A 15526-nucleotide genomic window follows, 5' to 3' on the forward strand; every position below is an offset into this window, starting at 1 on the left:
AAAAGCTGCTCATAGCACAGTGGTCAGTCAGTCAATGCATCAATCTGGAATAATTTACTTAGCTTTAAAACGACATCGCTGAACAATGTTAAAGGAGTCTCAGCTGAGCTTTTAGAAGTAAAAAGCCCTCAAAGTGTCCGCTTATTACAGGTTTTGTGCAACAAAATGGCTTAATGTTGGCGTCCGCATCTGCTTTACAGAGGTTAATACGGGGTCCGCTTACTACAGGTTTCAGTGTAAAAGGAAACTTAAGTTTGTGCCCTCCACAACAACACCACTGACAACACGATTGGGGAAGATGAATTTATGTTTACTTTTGAATCTCTCAAAGTGTCTAAATTTATTATGTGCCTTACTGGTGTCAGAACATTCTCTCCTAAGGGACTTAAAAAACTTTTGTGTACGTAACAAAAGTTACCCTAGAAACATGCAAAATTCTGTGTTTCAAGTTGTTTACACTACATGGAATCTTTGGTCATTTCTGGGTGGCTAAAAACATTCAAAGATGGATAATGCATTTACATTGCCTGGCAGCATGTTCCTTGCCATTGCTCTAATTTCTTCCCTGCTTTTGTGAACACTTGAAATGTGATTAATTAGACTTTCCCAGTGTAATCCAACTTGAGCTCAGTTTAGCTCCTGCAAGAGAGCTGACTGTGATTCAGGGATATGATTGGTTGTCACTCTATTATGATTGTCCTTGAATATTTGAGTGACAATCTGTCAAAGACATAGGCTTGATCTCGGTTGCTGCCTCAGGGTCTGATCCCCAAAGGTCCTCCCTGGGAAAACTTTGGGGAGTAGTGTAGGGTCCTTTTGCACACAGTGGCTGATAATATATCCAGTCTATCCAAGACAGATTGTGACAAGACTACATAGATCTCAGGCTCTTGTTCTATTTTGTCAGTATGAAATTTCTCAGCTTGAACAACTTTCAAAGAAAGTCCTGTCCAACAGCCTGACATAGTAAACTTTTCTTTAAGGCCAGTAGATTTTGTTTATCTTGCTCAATGGATATTTAACATTTTTTAACTTTTACGTACGTGTAAGGCCTTTAAGAAAGACCTTCAGACTAGCGCATAATTGAAGGTTTTCGTGCAATAAGGGCGTATGTAGCATTTTGGGCCGATTTTTATTTTTTGCAGGATCGAGGTAATTTTTGGCAGACTGACTGGTTTTGAGATGAAAAGCATTGTTGCATAATTATTTTTGTTGATTTGCGCTTCGTTTTCAAGAAATAACGTATACAAAAAAACTCAGTTTCCGAGTAGCATCTTTTGGAGCGAATCGTTCGAAGGTGGATTTCGACGCAACGCAAACTTAAACGGTTACTTTTAGCAGCTTCGACAGCACAGTTTTGTTTAAATAGATGTTTTGATTTTTGAAAGAAGTAGAGAAATAGACCGGAAAAAAAAAATCGACCGACCTTAATTGAACCGGTGTCACTACAAACTTGAATCCAGCCCATTCAGCGCCTTATTCGATTGTGCTAATGAAGCAACAGTAAGAGAATAGCGTAATTATATGAATAATAACACTAGTAGCAAATGCCACGCTTCGGTGACTTCATCGTTTAGCAAAACAAAAGGTTTCTTTTGTTTTTCCCTTGACAAAAGATCTCCAAAAGATACCCTTGGAAAACTGAGTTTTTTGCATACGTTATTTCTTGAAAATGAAGCGCAAATCAACAAAAACAATTACGCAACGATGCTTTTCATGTCAAAACAAGTCAGTTGTGCCAAAAATTAGCTCGATCCTGCAAAAAATAAATCGACCCAAAATGCTATATACGCCCTTTTTGCGCAAAAGCCTTCAATTGTTCACACCTGGTCAATGGCAACCTGGAAAATCTGTTTTCTTTGCGCCTAATGAATCTCATTGTTCCCCAAAACAAATGAAATTAGTCATTCAAGGGAAAACCTGATAAAATGTTTCAACATTTACATGTATCTAGCATCAAAGCCCCATATAAATCATCTAACATCTTAGGCTTGCAATGCGTGCGGAGCTTAATCTGTCCTTTACAGTTATTTCATCAACACTTTTTAAGAATCCATTGTTTTGATCAACTTCAACCAAGAGGCTACTAATCTTGGATTGGAGTGATAGGCTTGTTTAAATCTACAGTTGGGGAAGCTCTAAGGCTTCCAGAAGCATGCTGTAACTGACGGGCCACCTCAGCAGTGGCCTTGTGGCACTCTTTGTCTAACATGCTTGCTAATACATCCAGCAGACCCAAGTAACTGTAACACAAGGCGGCACGTCGCAGTCTATTCAATTCCTGAAAAAATAGTCAACAATGACAAAGTTAACCAAAACCAAAATTGCCACCAGACATACCGGAGAAGGGTGTGTGTTGCAATATTCACACCACTAAGAGATCTTAAATCACAACGCTTCCTTTAAGCTTTGTCCAGTTTCTTGTCTAATAAAGACACCTTCATATTGTAGTCTAGTAACAAGTTTTGCATCACCTTGGTCCTTTCATCACTTAGTGTGGGGGAGGGGTCTAGCAGCTCTTGGAGAAAGTTCTATAATTTGATACATATAAAGGCATCAGAAAATCGTATTGTTATTAAGCTGGGAGAAAAGTGTTGGGTTAGAAAAAACTCATGTTCAATGTCACCAACCTTGTAAAACTGCCCTTGTTTATCTGGAAGCCTCTTAGCATATCGCAACAGCTTTTGAACATCAGACTAAAATCAGAATCAGACCAGAAGTCAATACATGTAAGAGACATGATGTACATGCCACAAGTCAATATTTTTTATGATAAAAAAACTAGCAATTTCAGAATTCTTTACCAAACCTTCACTGTCAAATAATAGGTAATTACCTGCAACCCACTGGGTTTGATCCAAACAACACTGGCTTGTGAATTATAGCTTCTCCTCTGACTTGGCATCACTGGAAAAGGTGTGGTCTCACCCTCATCATTTTCTGCTGTTTGATATGGATTGATATCCAGCTCTGCTGCAGGGCCTAGTTTCTGTATGTTGCCGAGCCAGGAAATATTCTCTCCTGGGCAGAATGTGGTTAGGACAAGGTTGGATTTCTTTTTGCTGTCTGCCCAAGAATGTAACATTCCAAACCAGTCCATGCTAGTGAAGAAATCAGCAAATGACTATCATTACAACCAAAGAACAAATAATATTTCTTCTCGGAAATGCCGTAAAACTATTAAATCTCAAGGTTGGTTTGTATGCAATGCAGATACAAGTGCAAATGCAAGCAATGTTCAATGTTCGAGCTAGAGCAAGATTCAAATGTAATGTACATATGGGGCCCACTTTGTGTGTTTTTTTTTTTCTAAGATGGCAGAGAGCTCATGCTTTGCTCTTCCTTTAACAAATTATAAACAATTCTTTTATGAATAATATCTTTTACGGTCGGCTGACTGTATCAAAAAGGATACTGTTATGCAACCATGAATGGTGCATGTATTTCCACTAGGGTTTCTGGCAAATGATAAGCATCTAAAATGATCCCGAAAATTCTATATTTCGGGTTGCAACTGTAATAAATGAGGTTTCAAAAGAAAGCAAATTTTAGCTGGAAATCAAAAGAACTTGCCAGCTATTGGGAACTTAAATATAATTCATCACACATAAATTCAAATAATATATAATGATACATGATACTGCTCAAACTGTGTCTGTTAGAGTTGCACCATCCCTCCATTCCTTGTCCTCCACTGAGTTGGCATAACATTGATAGAAGGCAAAATGAAAATTTACCGGTACTACCCGTCAATCAAAATAAAAGACAACATCTTCATGACAGCCGTGTTGGTGTTCCAAAACAAATGGAAATTTATACGAGAAACTCAATTCTCAAAGGAGAAATATTTTCTGCACGGGAACAGCACTCTTTTGCCATTCATATGTGAACTTCTCAGGTCATGCAAGTTCTCAGTAAACCACCAACACTGCAGTTGGCTGTATTGTCTTATGTACTCACTCAAGTGTGACAATAGCCACCATTTTCTCTACTTTCAGACTTCCATGTAAGAGTACACAGAAGGACGGTGTTTTACCATCCTCCTCACTGTCTTTAGCAGCCTCTTTACCTCCTTCTTTATCTTTACTATCCCCTGACGATGAAGCAAGTGGTATAACCAGATGACGAGAAATGTGTGGCGGACTGCCAACATCTGCTACATCAAGAAAACCACATATAGCTAGTTCATTTGGCAGCCTTCTTGTCTTCTCTTGTCCTTTGGCCTTAGATACTTCAAGTATACTTGTTAAGTCTGGTGGTGGGGATAGTGTTATTTTGGATTGTAAATGGCCACAAGACAGAGTGCCTTCATAACTTATGTAGTGGGTTTGTGCTAGGCGTGTGAACACATTCTGAACTGACTGGACAGTAAGAGGCATGTCCGGGACATAAACACTGCCTCCTACACTAGTTGAATCACACAGTCTTTGAAACAACATCAGATCTCCTCCCAGTTCATTCGCAGTCGCGATACAAACAACGTGTATTTTGCATGGAAAGGGTATAGGAAACGGGCACGGTTGATCAGAATTTTCCTTCCTTTTTCCTTCTAGAAGCTCCCTTAGCGAGCCCTGTCCTGATCCCGTGCGGCCATCAGTGACTAAAATCACTTGACATGGAACAGATGTACCCCACTCTTCGATAACATGACCAACCACACCACTAAAACCATTTTCAAAGCTTGTTTTGTCGTACACATCAACCGTTATGCAGCCTTGTTTAAGTGCTTGGTAATCTCTGGTGAACGGTACCACGATCTCCCACAGCGAAGAAAAAGCCAGCAAGGCCGAAAATTCTAACTTGAACTTGCTAGACAAGTAGTCAAAGAAAGTATGAAGACCGCGGATCGCAAGATGGCGGCGCTCAACAAACTCATCCTCTGGTGTTTGGACACGCCGTAGCATGGAAAGTGAAACATCAAGGAGCACTACAGTTGGCATTTCGAGGTCTTTCTTCCTTAATATTAGGAAAAGCTAATAGGTATGAACACAGATGGACACAGAAAAAAACCCACAAAGGTCACAAAGTAGCTCCGCCATGTTGCTTTCCTGCTGGAGACTGGAAATGAGCTAAGCACCAGTCTTCTCCTAGCAGTGTCTGTTTCAAGGAGAGGATTGGGGGAGCTGGGCTCAGGTTGATTTTTACGAGTGTTGCGTATGAAAAAAAAAAAAAAAAAAAGAAAAGAAAAGAAAAGAAAAGAAAAAAAACCCAGCAACAACAACTTAGTTAAATGCAACCCCCATGGCACATATTAAACTTTTTAAACACAAGTCTCGTACCAAGCATACCTGTACCAAGCAAGGTTCACCGTAGGGTAGGGTAATCATTGAACCAGTCAAAGAAGTCACTGTGGTTTTCATCAAAGGCGGAGAGTAAGTATTTCATTTATCTTCAGAAACGTTATAGAACAGTCCAGTGAGTGCATTGTAGGCGCAGTTGTGCATCAACGTTGTGGATTTGACAGAGGTATCCGGCAGCTTGAATAGACGATAATCGACTCAGCTGTCCCTGTAAGGACTTTGTAAGGCTGTCTTGTTCTAAATTCACGCAGTGTGCATCTTAAATAATCTTTAATCATTATTTATACACGGTAAAAATTCATCAGGTACAATAAATTCCAATAAAATGTTTAGGATCCTAAACCTAAAATTCTAATCCTTTTAACTTACAACAATATTCTACTTATAAACCTCATTTCCATGAATGCCGTGTGTTTAAAAATGTGCATGTCTTTTAATCGCTTCTCACGCGTCACACTTATTTTTTGCCCTCATCATGTGTAACGCATTTAGCCCTTTGCCACCCTCTTCCCTGTTATCCTGGATTCGCATTGCATACCACATGCATAAATGTTGTATGCAACACTCTCTCGCATCTTTCCTTCCATATTTTAAGTAGCCTGATTTGCTGGATGTTCAATAAAACTGCGAGTTAAAAATGTTACAGCTTGTTAGAGCTTTGTTGACTACAAATAATAGCTTTCAAATGTCTCATTTTGTCATTTCGTTTATTATTAAAATTCGCAAAGGGTCGCAAAAGGCGCCCGGCAGGGAAACATTTTTTCTCAACATGTGTTGTCTCCTAAAGGTGCTTTCTTGAGGGCAAACGGAGAAACATCTACTGAAGCGAAATGCTTATTATTTATTTATTTTTTGTTTGTTTTTTTCTTGGAAGATGCAATTGCTTTCGCAACAACGGTCCACTCGTGTCCAATACTCCTGTCACCTTTGCGTGTAAACGACAGGGACAAAAAACAATTTAGGGGAGCCATGGCTCCAGAAATAGAACTCGCTGACACAGCAGACGGAGACATGAATTTATAGAAGATAAATTATTTGACACCGTTTTATTTCTCTGATATCACCCCCTCTCCCCCGAAAAAAAATGAATATACAAAGCTGATAAAATGAACAAAACTAATCCATAGTATGAATCTCAAGTCGAATTATCTCTGACCTGCTTTGAAAAATTTATACAATGTTTTTTTTCCTTCACAAGTCCACGCATCACGTACAGTACGTGATGCAATGAGTGAAAGAATGATGGCAGAAAAGAAACATTAAAAAGATGTCATATGAATGATATATATGTGACTACCGGTGATTTCCTGACTTTTAATTAAAAATTTTGCAAGTTATTCATCAAGGAACAGTTACGACACTACAGTTTTTCATTGTTTTCTCGTTTCTTTCGTGTTTGTAGTTGTTTGATTTGTGAAAAGTAGCCAAATTTTAACAACCTAAGACCTTGAATTCTCTCGATGATGATGAAATTGTTTTCAGCGATTTTTCTCTTTTTTTTTTTTGTGAAAAAATACTTATACGCAAATATGTCTTTGTCAGGAGCCATGTATGCAGAGCACCCACTCCTCCCAACTGACAAAGGATGACGTCATGGTCTCCAGGGACAGGTGCTTTTGTGATGTAAGCAAATTAACGACGCGAAGAAAACTGGAATCGAATCCTAATTTTCCCAAGTCGAACTGAGCATGGAAGTTTGACGTTGAGACAAATTCAAGGGAATTTTTACCTTTTTTATCTCTTTTCTGGCTTTAAGTTTGACGTGAAAGGCTTCCAGATGAACGGCCTTTCATTTTCGGAGATTTGCTGTTTGTTTTGTTGTCCGCCTTGCCCGGGCAAGATAGCCGCGAAGTTAGCGTTCCTTCCCCCCGAACCGACATATTCATTTCAAGATTTGGGCGATGGAAGCTTCGGGCTTCATCTCACAGAGAAAGCTGAATGGCAGTATGGCCAGAAGGAGTTAGACTGTATCGAGGTTTTCACGACGAAAACAAGCAAAGGTAATCAAGTCGGTTGTATGTACGTTCGATGCGCTCCGAACGCTCGTTTCACTCTACTCTTTAGCCACGGGAATGCTGTGGATCTTGGACAAATGTCAAGCTTTTATGTTGGTCTTGGAACACGGATTAACTGTAATATATTTTCCTATGACTATTCTGGATACGGTGTTAGTCAAGGGAAACCTTCAGAGAAGAATCTTTACGCCGATATCGACGCTGCTTGGCAGGCATTACGTACGCGGTATGGAATCAGCCCTGAGAATATCATTGTTTATGGTCAAAGTATAGGAACTGTTCCTACAATAGATTTGGCGTCAAGATTTGAATGTGCGGGCATTATACTTCATTCACCTCTTACATCTGGGATGAGAGTGGCTTTTCCCGAAACCAAGAGAACGTGGTGTTTTGACGCTTTTCCAAGGTGAGTTGAAATTATAGACTTAAGTTTATGAAAATGCTGATCGTGACCCAATGTACGTGCTTACAACGTGCTGAATTTAGACATGAGCTAAATCATTTTAAAATCTCGACGCATTTCCTGTTTTGGATAGCAAGATCCAGTAATCGATTTTGTCCGGATTTGTTTGAAATCAAGAAGAAGTATTCTTTCTCAGTTTGTGCATGCAGGTAATTGGGCTTCGCTGTCTCATTTTGTACGGTTTATTGTTTATTAAGACTCTTTCACTCAGGCTTCGTCAACTAATATGAGTTAAGCTTGTATTAGCTCAAGGAAGTATTGAACATCGGAAGAATTTTGATTCTTCTTCAAGCTTACAAAAAAATAAATAATACATTTTGTTGAAATTCTGGCCAACACCCGATCGTTTGCAATCGAATTAATTCATATTTCCATGTACATAAGAAAAATATAAATAAATCAGCACTTGTTGTATTTGGATAACCAATAAGTTTTCTTAAATAGCTCTTTTATTGTAAGGATTTTTTTGTGTCTTATCTTAAGCCATCTTTTCCCCGCAACTGATTTCCCAATTTACAGTTTGAAAAAGGTTGCTTTTGTGAATCACTGTGATGTTTTGTAAAGGAAGAACCTGGCAACGGGAAATATGCGATCTTTAATTAAGGGTTTTCATTTTAGCCGGTTTCTCCTGTGGGCTTTTTTTTCCGGTGTAAGCTTATATGTTCCAGATATTTCAGCAACGTTTTCAAAGCGCTGGACAGCTTTCTGTTGACAGTTGAATCCGTTAAAAGAAGATGTTGATTGCAAATGTACATCTGTACATAAATGGCTGGAATTTGGTCTTAAAATCAACGATCATCTTGATAAAGGCAAAATTGAATAAGGAAAAACGGATTAAGTGCATGTGTGCTCTACTAGTTCATCAGATTCAGGTAAAAATTTGTGAATGATCTCCATGTATTGAAAAGGTAATGTTTGAATTATGGGAAAGGAACAACCAAAAAACCAAGTTAAAAACTATTTCAAAAGTAATTGTTTAAGACTGACATAAGCCACCAAAGAGAAAGTATCGTTTTGATCTTGTTAGCCACATGCAGCATGTAAGTAGCCTGCTGAACAGGCAGTTCGGTGGAGCAGACCGCAAAGCGTGATACACGAGCATTGAGTGTGACCACAGGTGTGGAGTGTGACCACGAGCGCCAAGTGCAAGTCAAAAAAAAAATCTGCCTGTAGTCACACCATTGTTTATGCTCTTCCAACCGTTCGCCTGGTGAATGGTTTTTGCTGATTGGTTGCTTTAAGCCATGTGACGTCAGACAGGAGAAAAAACCAAAATGTGTTAAATTAGGGTGACAGGCGTACATGGACTCCTACAGCTCGTGACATTTCTACATTTGCTGTTCTCTTATCAATTCCAGCCTCTCAACCTTTTATTTTTCTCCTCACTTGTTTCTGAAGGGCACTTAATGTTGTTGTGCTATCAGGAGGACTTATTAGCACCACATGACTTATTGGCACCACATGATTTAAATTTAGCTAAAGTTAGATGTTCAGGTCTGTTGACTGTTTTGCGTCATGTATGCATAAATAAATTGTTTTGTTCTCTCTCATTCCTTCATGCCAATCATTTCAAGGGGGCGGTAGAACATAAACAGGCAGATTTTTTGCAACTCATGCTCCGCACTCATGTATCGTGTTTTGCCCTCTGCTCCGCTAATCAGCCATCTGATTCTTAAGAAAAACGTCAGCTGCCTACTCCAACAAAAACGTCATTCATCTACATGTAATTACGCAAAACTTTGTGACAGCCCTGTATAAAGAATGGCCCAAGATACTTCTGGTCTCATTTGCAGTCATTTCTTGGGTCATCATGTAAAGCTGACTCCCCACTAATCACGGAGCTGCTTTCATTTCCTTTTGTTTATGCCTATTGACAAAAAGTGGAAGTGTCAAGCCACTGCCTGGGTTCTTCAATTCTTAAACTTTCTACAATCCATATACCATTTACCTGATGTTTTATTTGGGTAAAACTGCGGCATTTATGTCAAATTCAAAAGATGACATCTTTGAGATCTGTTTGACATTTCTGATGTTGGAATTGCAACAAGACATCACTTCTGATTGGTTTAGTAGTAGATTTCAAATTAAGTAGTCAGTGGAAATTATTATCTACTTTTAGACGATCTCGGTTGGTCAACTCTGCTGGATTATTCTTCCAATTCTAGAAAAAAGATTGCAAAATCAGTCACTCCAACAAATAAAGTCACCTAATTTAAAACTACGTGGTAACTTTGTGCTACTGCCTCATGGGCTTAAGCAGGCATTAGTGGGAGAATTGTTGCCTGGCAACCCAAACAACTGCCGTAAATTAGACCACAGAATACAGCAGGTTTAGGCCCTGCAATATGTAGCTGCAATGTTGTTTTTTCACTGTCATTCAGGCATAATTTTTTCTTCACTTTGCATAAATTATTTTACCATCTTGGTTCTTGTGTCAGCTTTATATACTGCTTGTTATTTTTCCATTCAATATGTTGTTTTGAAGTCACATTATTGTATATATGAGTACACAAACTAATTTTTTTCTTCAAATATCATCCAGCCACTATTAGAAACTGTAAATATGGGTACAACTGAACCGCCATTAACTTTCACCTCACCAAAACAGTTAGGAATACTAACCCAGGGTTGTCAAACGTAGTCCACTGCTGTTGAAAATCACTGTTGCTGCAACCCCCAACAGTAAAGCCATTTTTTTTCAAATTTTGTGACAACCTTTGCAGCCATGATATATTTGTACACTTTTCCACTGTTTTGTATGTGTGCTTGAAAAAATGTTTAAGACCCAATTAATGTATCCTTCTCGGTAACTGTTCATATTTTACATGTAGTTCTCTGGGAGAGATTATCATTGATAATATTGTTGTAAAGGAGTAGATGGGAGCTTTTCCTATGTTGGTGGCCTCGGAAGGGTTGAAATATATACAAGCCTGCAAATAACAGTCGGTCATCGGACAATTGTCCGGTAAATTTGAGGTTTTGACAGGTAAAAGCTTAGTCTGGTCAGACACTCTGACCGGGCATTTCTGCTAAAATGAAAAATATTTTAACTGGAAATTTGTGGCCGAATATGGGACAAGTTATTTTGTTATACCGCCACACAATACTATGCAAAAAAGCTTTGTCATCGGTTTTGTTTTTATTCCAATTCTGAGAATTTTCTCACGTGCAGTGCGCCGTCTCAAATGTTATGTTGAATTGTAAACACATCACATCAGCGCCACTATTCCTGCGTGTTAATTTACGCATTTTGCGGTGTCGTTGTGAAAGATCGTGAAGCCCCATTTAGTCTGAATTACGTTCATCTGAAAAACTACTGAAAACTGAGGTCTTATGTAATTACTTTTGTTTGTTACCACCAAGTGTTGTGGAATTAATTTTCAGTCGTAATACATTGACCTGATTAAAATATTATGGAAATTGAATACACGGCCCAAATACTCACATTTCGTTTATCCTAATGCAATCGCTTTCAGGAAAACCTCTAAAATGTAACCAAATGTTCTTCTAGTCCATATGATCAAAACTCAGTTTAATTGTTAACACTTTATAGTTTTTTACATCTGTCAGTGTGGTTGAAATATAGTTTACCACAGACATGCTTTTGTGAAAAGCGTGAATGTACAAATTAGTCACACTTTATAGTCACAAACACCTCCAATTCCACATTTTAAATAATTACGCAAATTTTTTATTCAATTGACCCCAAAAGCTTTCAGTGGAAACTTGCTTTCAGAAAAAGTCAAAGAATTCATTTCAGCCAATTTTCAAGTCTCTGAATGTTATTGTGAGGTTTTATACTGACAAGCTGTCCACGCAGGAGATTGTTTCATCACTTTTCCCGTTTTCCCTAGACGTCGTGGGAAACTTTCACAACCGAAAAACACTTTTAGAGAACTTAAATGGTGAACTAAATGCAACTAACATAAAATAGTTCGGTATAAATCTGTTCTTTAATACATCTTTCTTTGTCTAGTATCTGAGTTACTCACTTGTTCACTTGTTAGATTTTTTACCAGTGGTTTGTAGAGTCTGTAGACAATTAAGCTGCCTAAACAAACCCACTTGTAAGCCAATTTACCGCAAGAAAAAAAAGATAAACATGTTATTGTCTGGGTTAGGGTCAGTCCGTATAGTGAAAATCTGTGATCTTGGGCTTGAAAATGCTGCCCTCAGCCTGCGGCCTCGGGCAGCATTTTCAAGACCTCGGTCACAGTTTTTCCCTATACGAAGCTCCCAGCAGGCCAATAACATATATAACATGAGCTAAATACAAAAACGTTTTTGGACTGGGAGCTTATTAAAACATAGGACTTGTTTCTTGTACGGCGCAAAATTTGTCGATCTCAAAATGTGTAAAGATAAGACTTTCGGTAACTTGAATTAAATATCTTACCTCCAAGTTAGTTGGCTTTCTAGTAGGGTGCAGGAAACAAAAATATCATCGTATGATTTTGGAGGCAAACTGTGCGGGAAAATTAAAACTTCGATTGTGCGGGGAATTGTGCAGGATTATTGATGAACAAATGTTCTTGCAAAGTCCTAAGGAAAATCTACATCGACGATAGTTTAGCCAAATTTATTTCACTAGTAGTTCAAATATACTTGGCAGTCTTAGCAATCTCCAATTCTTTTAGAAAACTGTGTCTGACTGCTAAGGAAAATCATGTTGTGTGACCTGACTGACTAGGCGAGTATAAAACCAAATAAATAGCAAAGCAGAATGCCGCATCTTCCCTTATAAATGAGTTCCTTTTTAAAAATACTCGTGCCTTGATTCAATAAAAAATATGTAGCTTGGATGTCTCTTCATAAACTGTGGTGAAGGTTGCAAATTCTTGGAAGTTCCATGTATCCACAAAAAACACAACTTGAAAGTTTATGCAAATTATGTGCAAATGTAATTTGACACCTTGTTGTAAACTGTTTTCACGAAGGAGTTTATCATGATATTCGTTTTGGCTCCCTCGAAAGAGATTATTCGCTCTCCAAAGAAGATATGACTCTTGAAAAGGGTTTAAGATCGCAACACAGCAAAGATGTTCAGCTGCACAATTCACTCAGATTGTCACGACCTGTAAACTAACTTCATACAATTTCTGCTAGGATGTACAACGTAATCACCATAAGTTATAAAGAGACCTGGAGAATTCTTTGCAAACATGTTCTCCATAAATGCGTAGACAGCTGTTCTTGATTTTTGAACCAAAATGGTTTAAACTCACAACTTGCGATTGGATTAGGAGGATAAACTCAACAAAGCAAGTAATGAATACTAAATATCTACATGTAAGTGGAACTCTTGTGCTAAAATATCCTGATTCTTTTTATTTGTTTTTATTGTGTCCAATACGCATACTCATAACAAAAAGCCCAAGTAAATGCTCTTAGAATGTCTAGTTACTGGTAATTCTTACTCGTGAATCAAACAAATCCAAAAAAACCCCTGTGGTAATCATCAAAGGCGATAATTACAAACTCCCTATACGGTCGGAAAAAGTAATAGCTTGATGGAAGGAAATTTTCTACATACTGAGAAAAGTTGTCTTGACTAATGCTTTGTGTTTTCTTGTTTCTTCTTTCAGCATTGAGAAGGTCTCCAAAATTGTTTCACCTGTGCTAGTCATTCACGGAACAGAAGATGAAGTTATAGATTTCTCACATGGTTTAGCCATTTACGAGCGGTGCCCACGTACTGTGGATCCTCTTTGGGTTGAGGGAGCAGGTCACAATGATGTCGAACTGTATGGGCAATACCTTGAGAGGTTGAAACAATTTATACAACATGAACTAGTGACAAATTGATCTAGAATACCAACATTTTTCAGACTCTAATTTGTAGTTTAGTTTTTATTGTTTAAAAGCTACATGTAGTAAATATTGTTGCTGTTGCATGCAATCAGTAGTGGGAAAATCAGTGTTATCAGCAAAATATTAATTAATAGCTTATTTAATTTATAACTAACCCTTGAAACCTTGATGTCAATATTCAAAATCCTTGTACAGATCTCATTTAAATCTGTAAAAGTGATTTAATCGTATTGCCATTATCTGGCCCTGTTGTTTTGTTGTAATGTCTTGAGAAAAATTCAGATCTGATCTTTATAGCAGCTACAACTTGCTGTGGCTATTGACTGTGGCTATCAAATGGTTATTCAACATTGGAAGTTTAAGTTATTTACTTTGATTTATACAAAGTAGAGTTTGTTCACAAGAACTATTTTTGTATGGATCTCAATGTAAATGTTTTCTTTTACAAAATTCAGTATGTTCCTAGTGTGTGGTATATAGATTTGTTTCAATTCCGTTTTGTTCATCCTTGGTTTGTACATTCACCTAATTCTGTTAGTAATTTGCTTTAAGAATCAACTGAACATGTTATGAAATATTCATTTTTTTTTTTTTTTTTTTTTTTGCAACCTACATTTTGGTTACTACGTAATCATTATTAATAGTATTTTGAAACAATTTCTCACTTAAGAAATTTTATCAAACGTTTTATTTCTCTGTATTGTGATCTCCCTTTGTGGAGGTGAGTTAACTCTGGTATTTTCTTGCTTTCATCATTTGGAGCAGTGTAAATAATACTTGATTGTTAGATGGGAGTTCGGGTTGACCAAAGATGATTTCTGAGATTGTTATAGAATCCTTCAGTAATATTTGAAGAACATTTACAATTACAACCTGTGATTACAAGTTGGAAGATGATTATTATGAATATTATGGAGGAGTCTGGATGTATTATGTTTTTACATGATTGATGATCAGAGCCATCGCTAAGTTTGAAGTAACCATTGTTGATTATGTACATACATGTATAAGCAGTTAGGAAGAACCAATCTGTCAGTATTTTGTTTGAGTATGAAGTACGATACTTTTGAAGGGTCATTACATTCCTCGTGACGTAACAAAATGCTCTGCTTGTGTTGACAACACTTGTATCTCCTCTAAACAGTCTGTCATCATTAATGTTTTACAAATATTTTGTGAAATTAATTAGTAAAATGGTTAACATAGATTTTGAACAATGTTGACCAGAGGGAGTTCTTTTTAATCTAGTTGCAAAGAATAATATAAGTAATTAACAAATTCATATTGTCTTGGTTTTCCACATAAGTAGGATGTGCAATCCATGGAATTTAAGACTATTAGTAGTTCATAGATAACAGAACCGAATTATTAGATTGTTTGCCCTGGTATAAGGTCTACATGATTTCTAATCAGTCTTTTAGGGAATATACAAATTTGTAAATATATGAAGGATGTTTCTGTGTTCAATGCCCCAAATAACTGCCTGAGATTTTACGGTTGAAGTTTCTGTAGTCAGTTTTGATCACTTGTGTGTAAAAGAGAAATGAATAAACTCTCTATTTGTGAATATTTTGTGAAGGAGAATCATATCATTCTTCACCTACACATTGGTTAAGTTAGATTTGTCTTCAATCCTAAGTTGTACCAGTGGATATGGCCAGTTGCTGAACAAACCTGGCAATATATCCATAGGAAGGTGCTCAATGGCTGTCACGGGGTTTGAAAACATTTTTGGACATCAACAGAATTGTTTTTGGCCCCAAGAGACACCAATTCTCAAACCAATGTTGATATTTTTGAATGCCTCTTCTCCGACAAGTTGTTCTTTACTTGTAATCTTTCTGTTTACCAGGATAACACAAACAATAGCCAATCAGTTTTAACCTCTACATAGTACAGCCATCACCCAGGTCACTTTCATGCAATAGTTCATTGGA

General features: G+C 37.5%; 2 protein-coding genes across 2 annotated transcripts; one reads left to right on the forward strand and one right to left on the reverse strand.

The window, feature by feature from the left end:
* Positions 1-403: 403 nt before the first annotated feature.
* Positions 404-5907, reverse strand: LOC145501821 (integrator complex subunit 14-like). Its single transcript, XM_081481213.1, has 4 exons — positions 3961-5907; positions 2837-3101; positions 2631-2696; positions 404-2281 (listed from the first exon to the last, which is right to left on the reverse strand). Exons 1-4 carry the CDS (start codon positions 4938-4940, stop codon positions 2087-2089), a joined length of 1506 nt encoding a protein of 501 aa, XP_081337339.1. The 5' UTR covers positions 4941-5907; the 3' UTR covers positions 404-2086.
* Positions 5908-6659: 752 nt separating this feature from the next.
* LOC145501799 (alpha/beta hydrolase domain-containing protein 17C-like) lies at positions 6660-15158 on the forward strand. Its single transcript, XM_081481193.1, has 2 exons — positions 6660-7721; positions 13364-15158. Exons 1-2 carry the CDS (start codon positions 7078-7080, stop codon positions 13581-13583), a joined length of 864 nt encoding a protein of 287 aa, XP_081337319.1. The 5' UTR covers positions 6660-7077; the 3' UTR covers positions 13584-15158.
* The last annotated feature ends 368 nt before the right edge of the window (positions 15159-15526 follow it).

Source organism: Orbicella franksi, chromosome 1, assembly GCF_964199315.1.
Source record: "Orbicella franksi chromosome 1, jaOrbFran1.1, whole genome shotgun sequence".
Classification (NCBI taxonomy): domain Eukaryota; kingdom Metazoa; phylum Cnidaria; class Anthozoa; order Scleractinia; family Merulinidae; genus Orbicella; species Orbicella franksi.

Excerpts from the sequence above, each read along its gene's own strand:
- LOC145501821 (XM_081481213.1), bottom strand. The coding sequence starts at position 4,940 with ATGCCAACTGTAGTGCTCCTTGATGTTTCACTTTCCATGCTACGGCGT. Across the intron at positions 3,102-3,960 it reads GTGGCTATTGTCACACTTGA|CATGGACTGGTTTGGAATGT; the intron begins GTGAGTACATAA and ends TTTCTTCACTAG. Across the intron at positions 2,282-2,630 it reads AACAAGGGCAGTTTTACAAG|GAATTGAATAGACTGCGACG; the intron begins GTTGGTGACATT and ends CTATTTTTTCAG.
- LOC145501799 (XM_081481193.1), top strand. The coding sequence starts at position 7,078 with ATGAACGGCCTTTCATTTTCGGAGATTTGCTGTTTGTTTTGTTGTCCG. Across the intron at positions 7,722-13,363 it reads TGTTTTGACGCTTTTCCAAG|CATTGAGAAGGTCTCCAAAA; the intron begins GTGAGTTGAAAT and ends TTCTTCTTTCAG.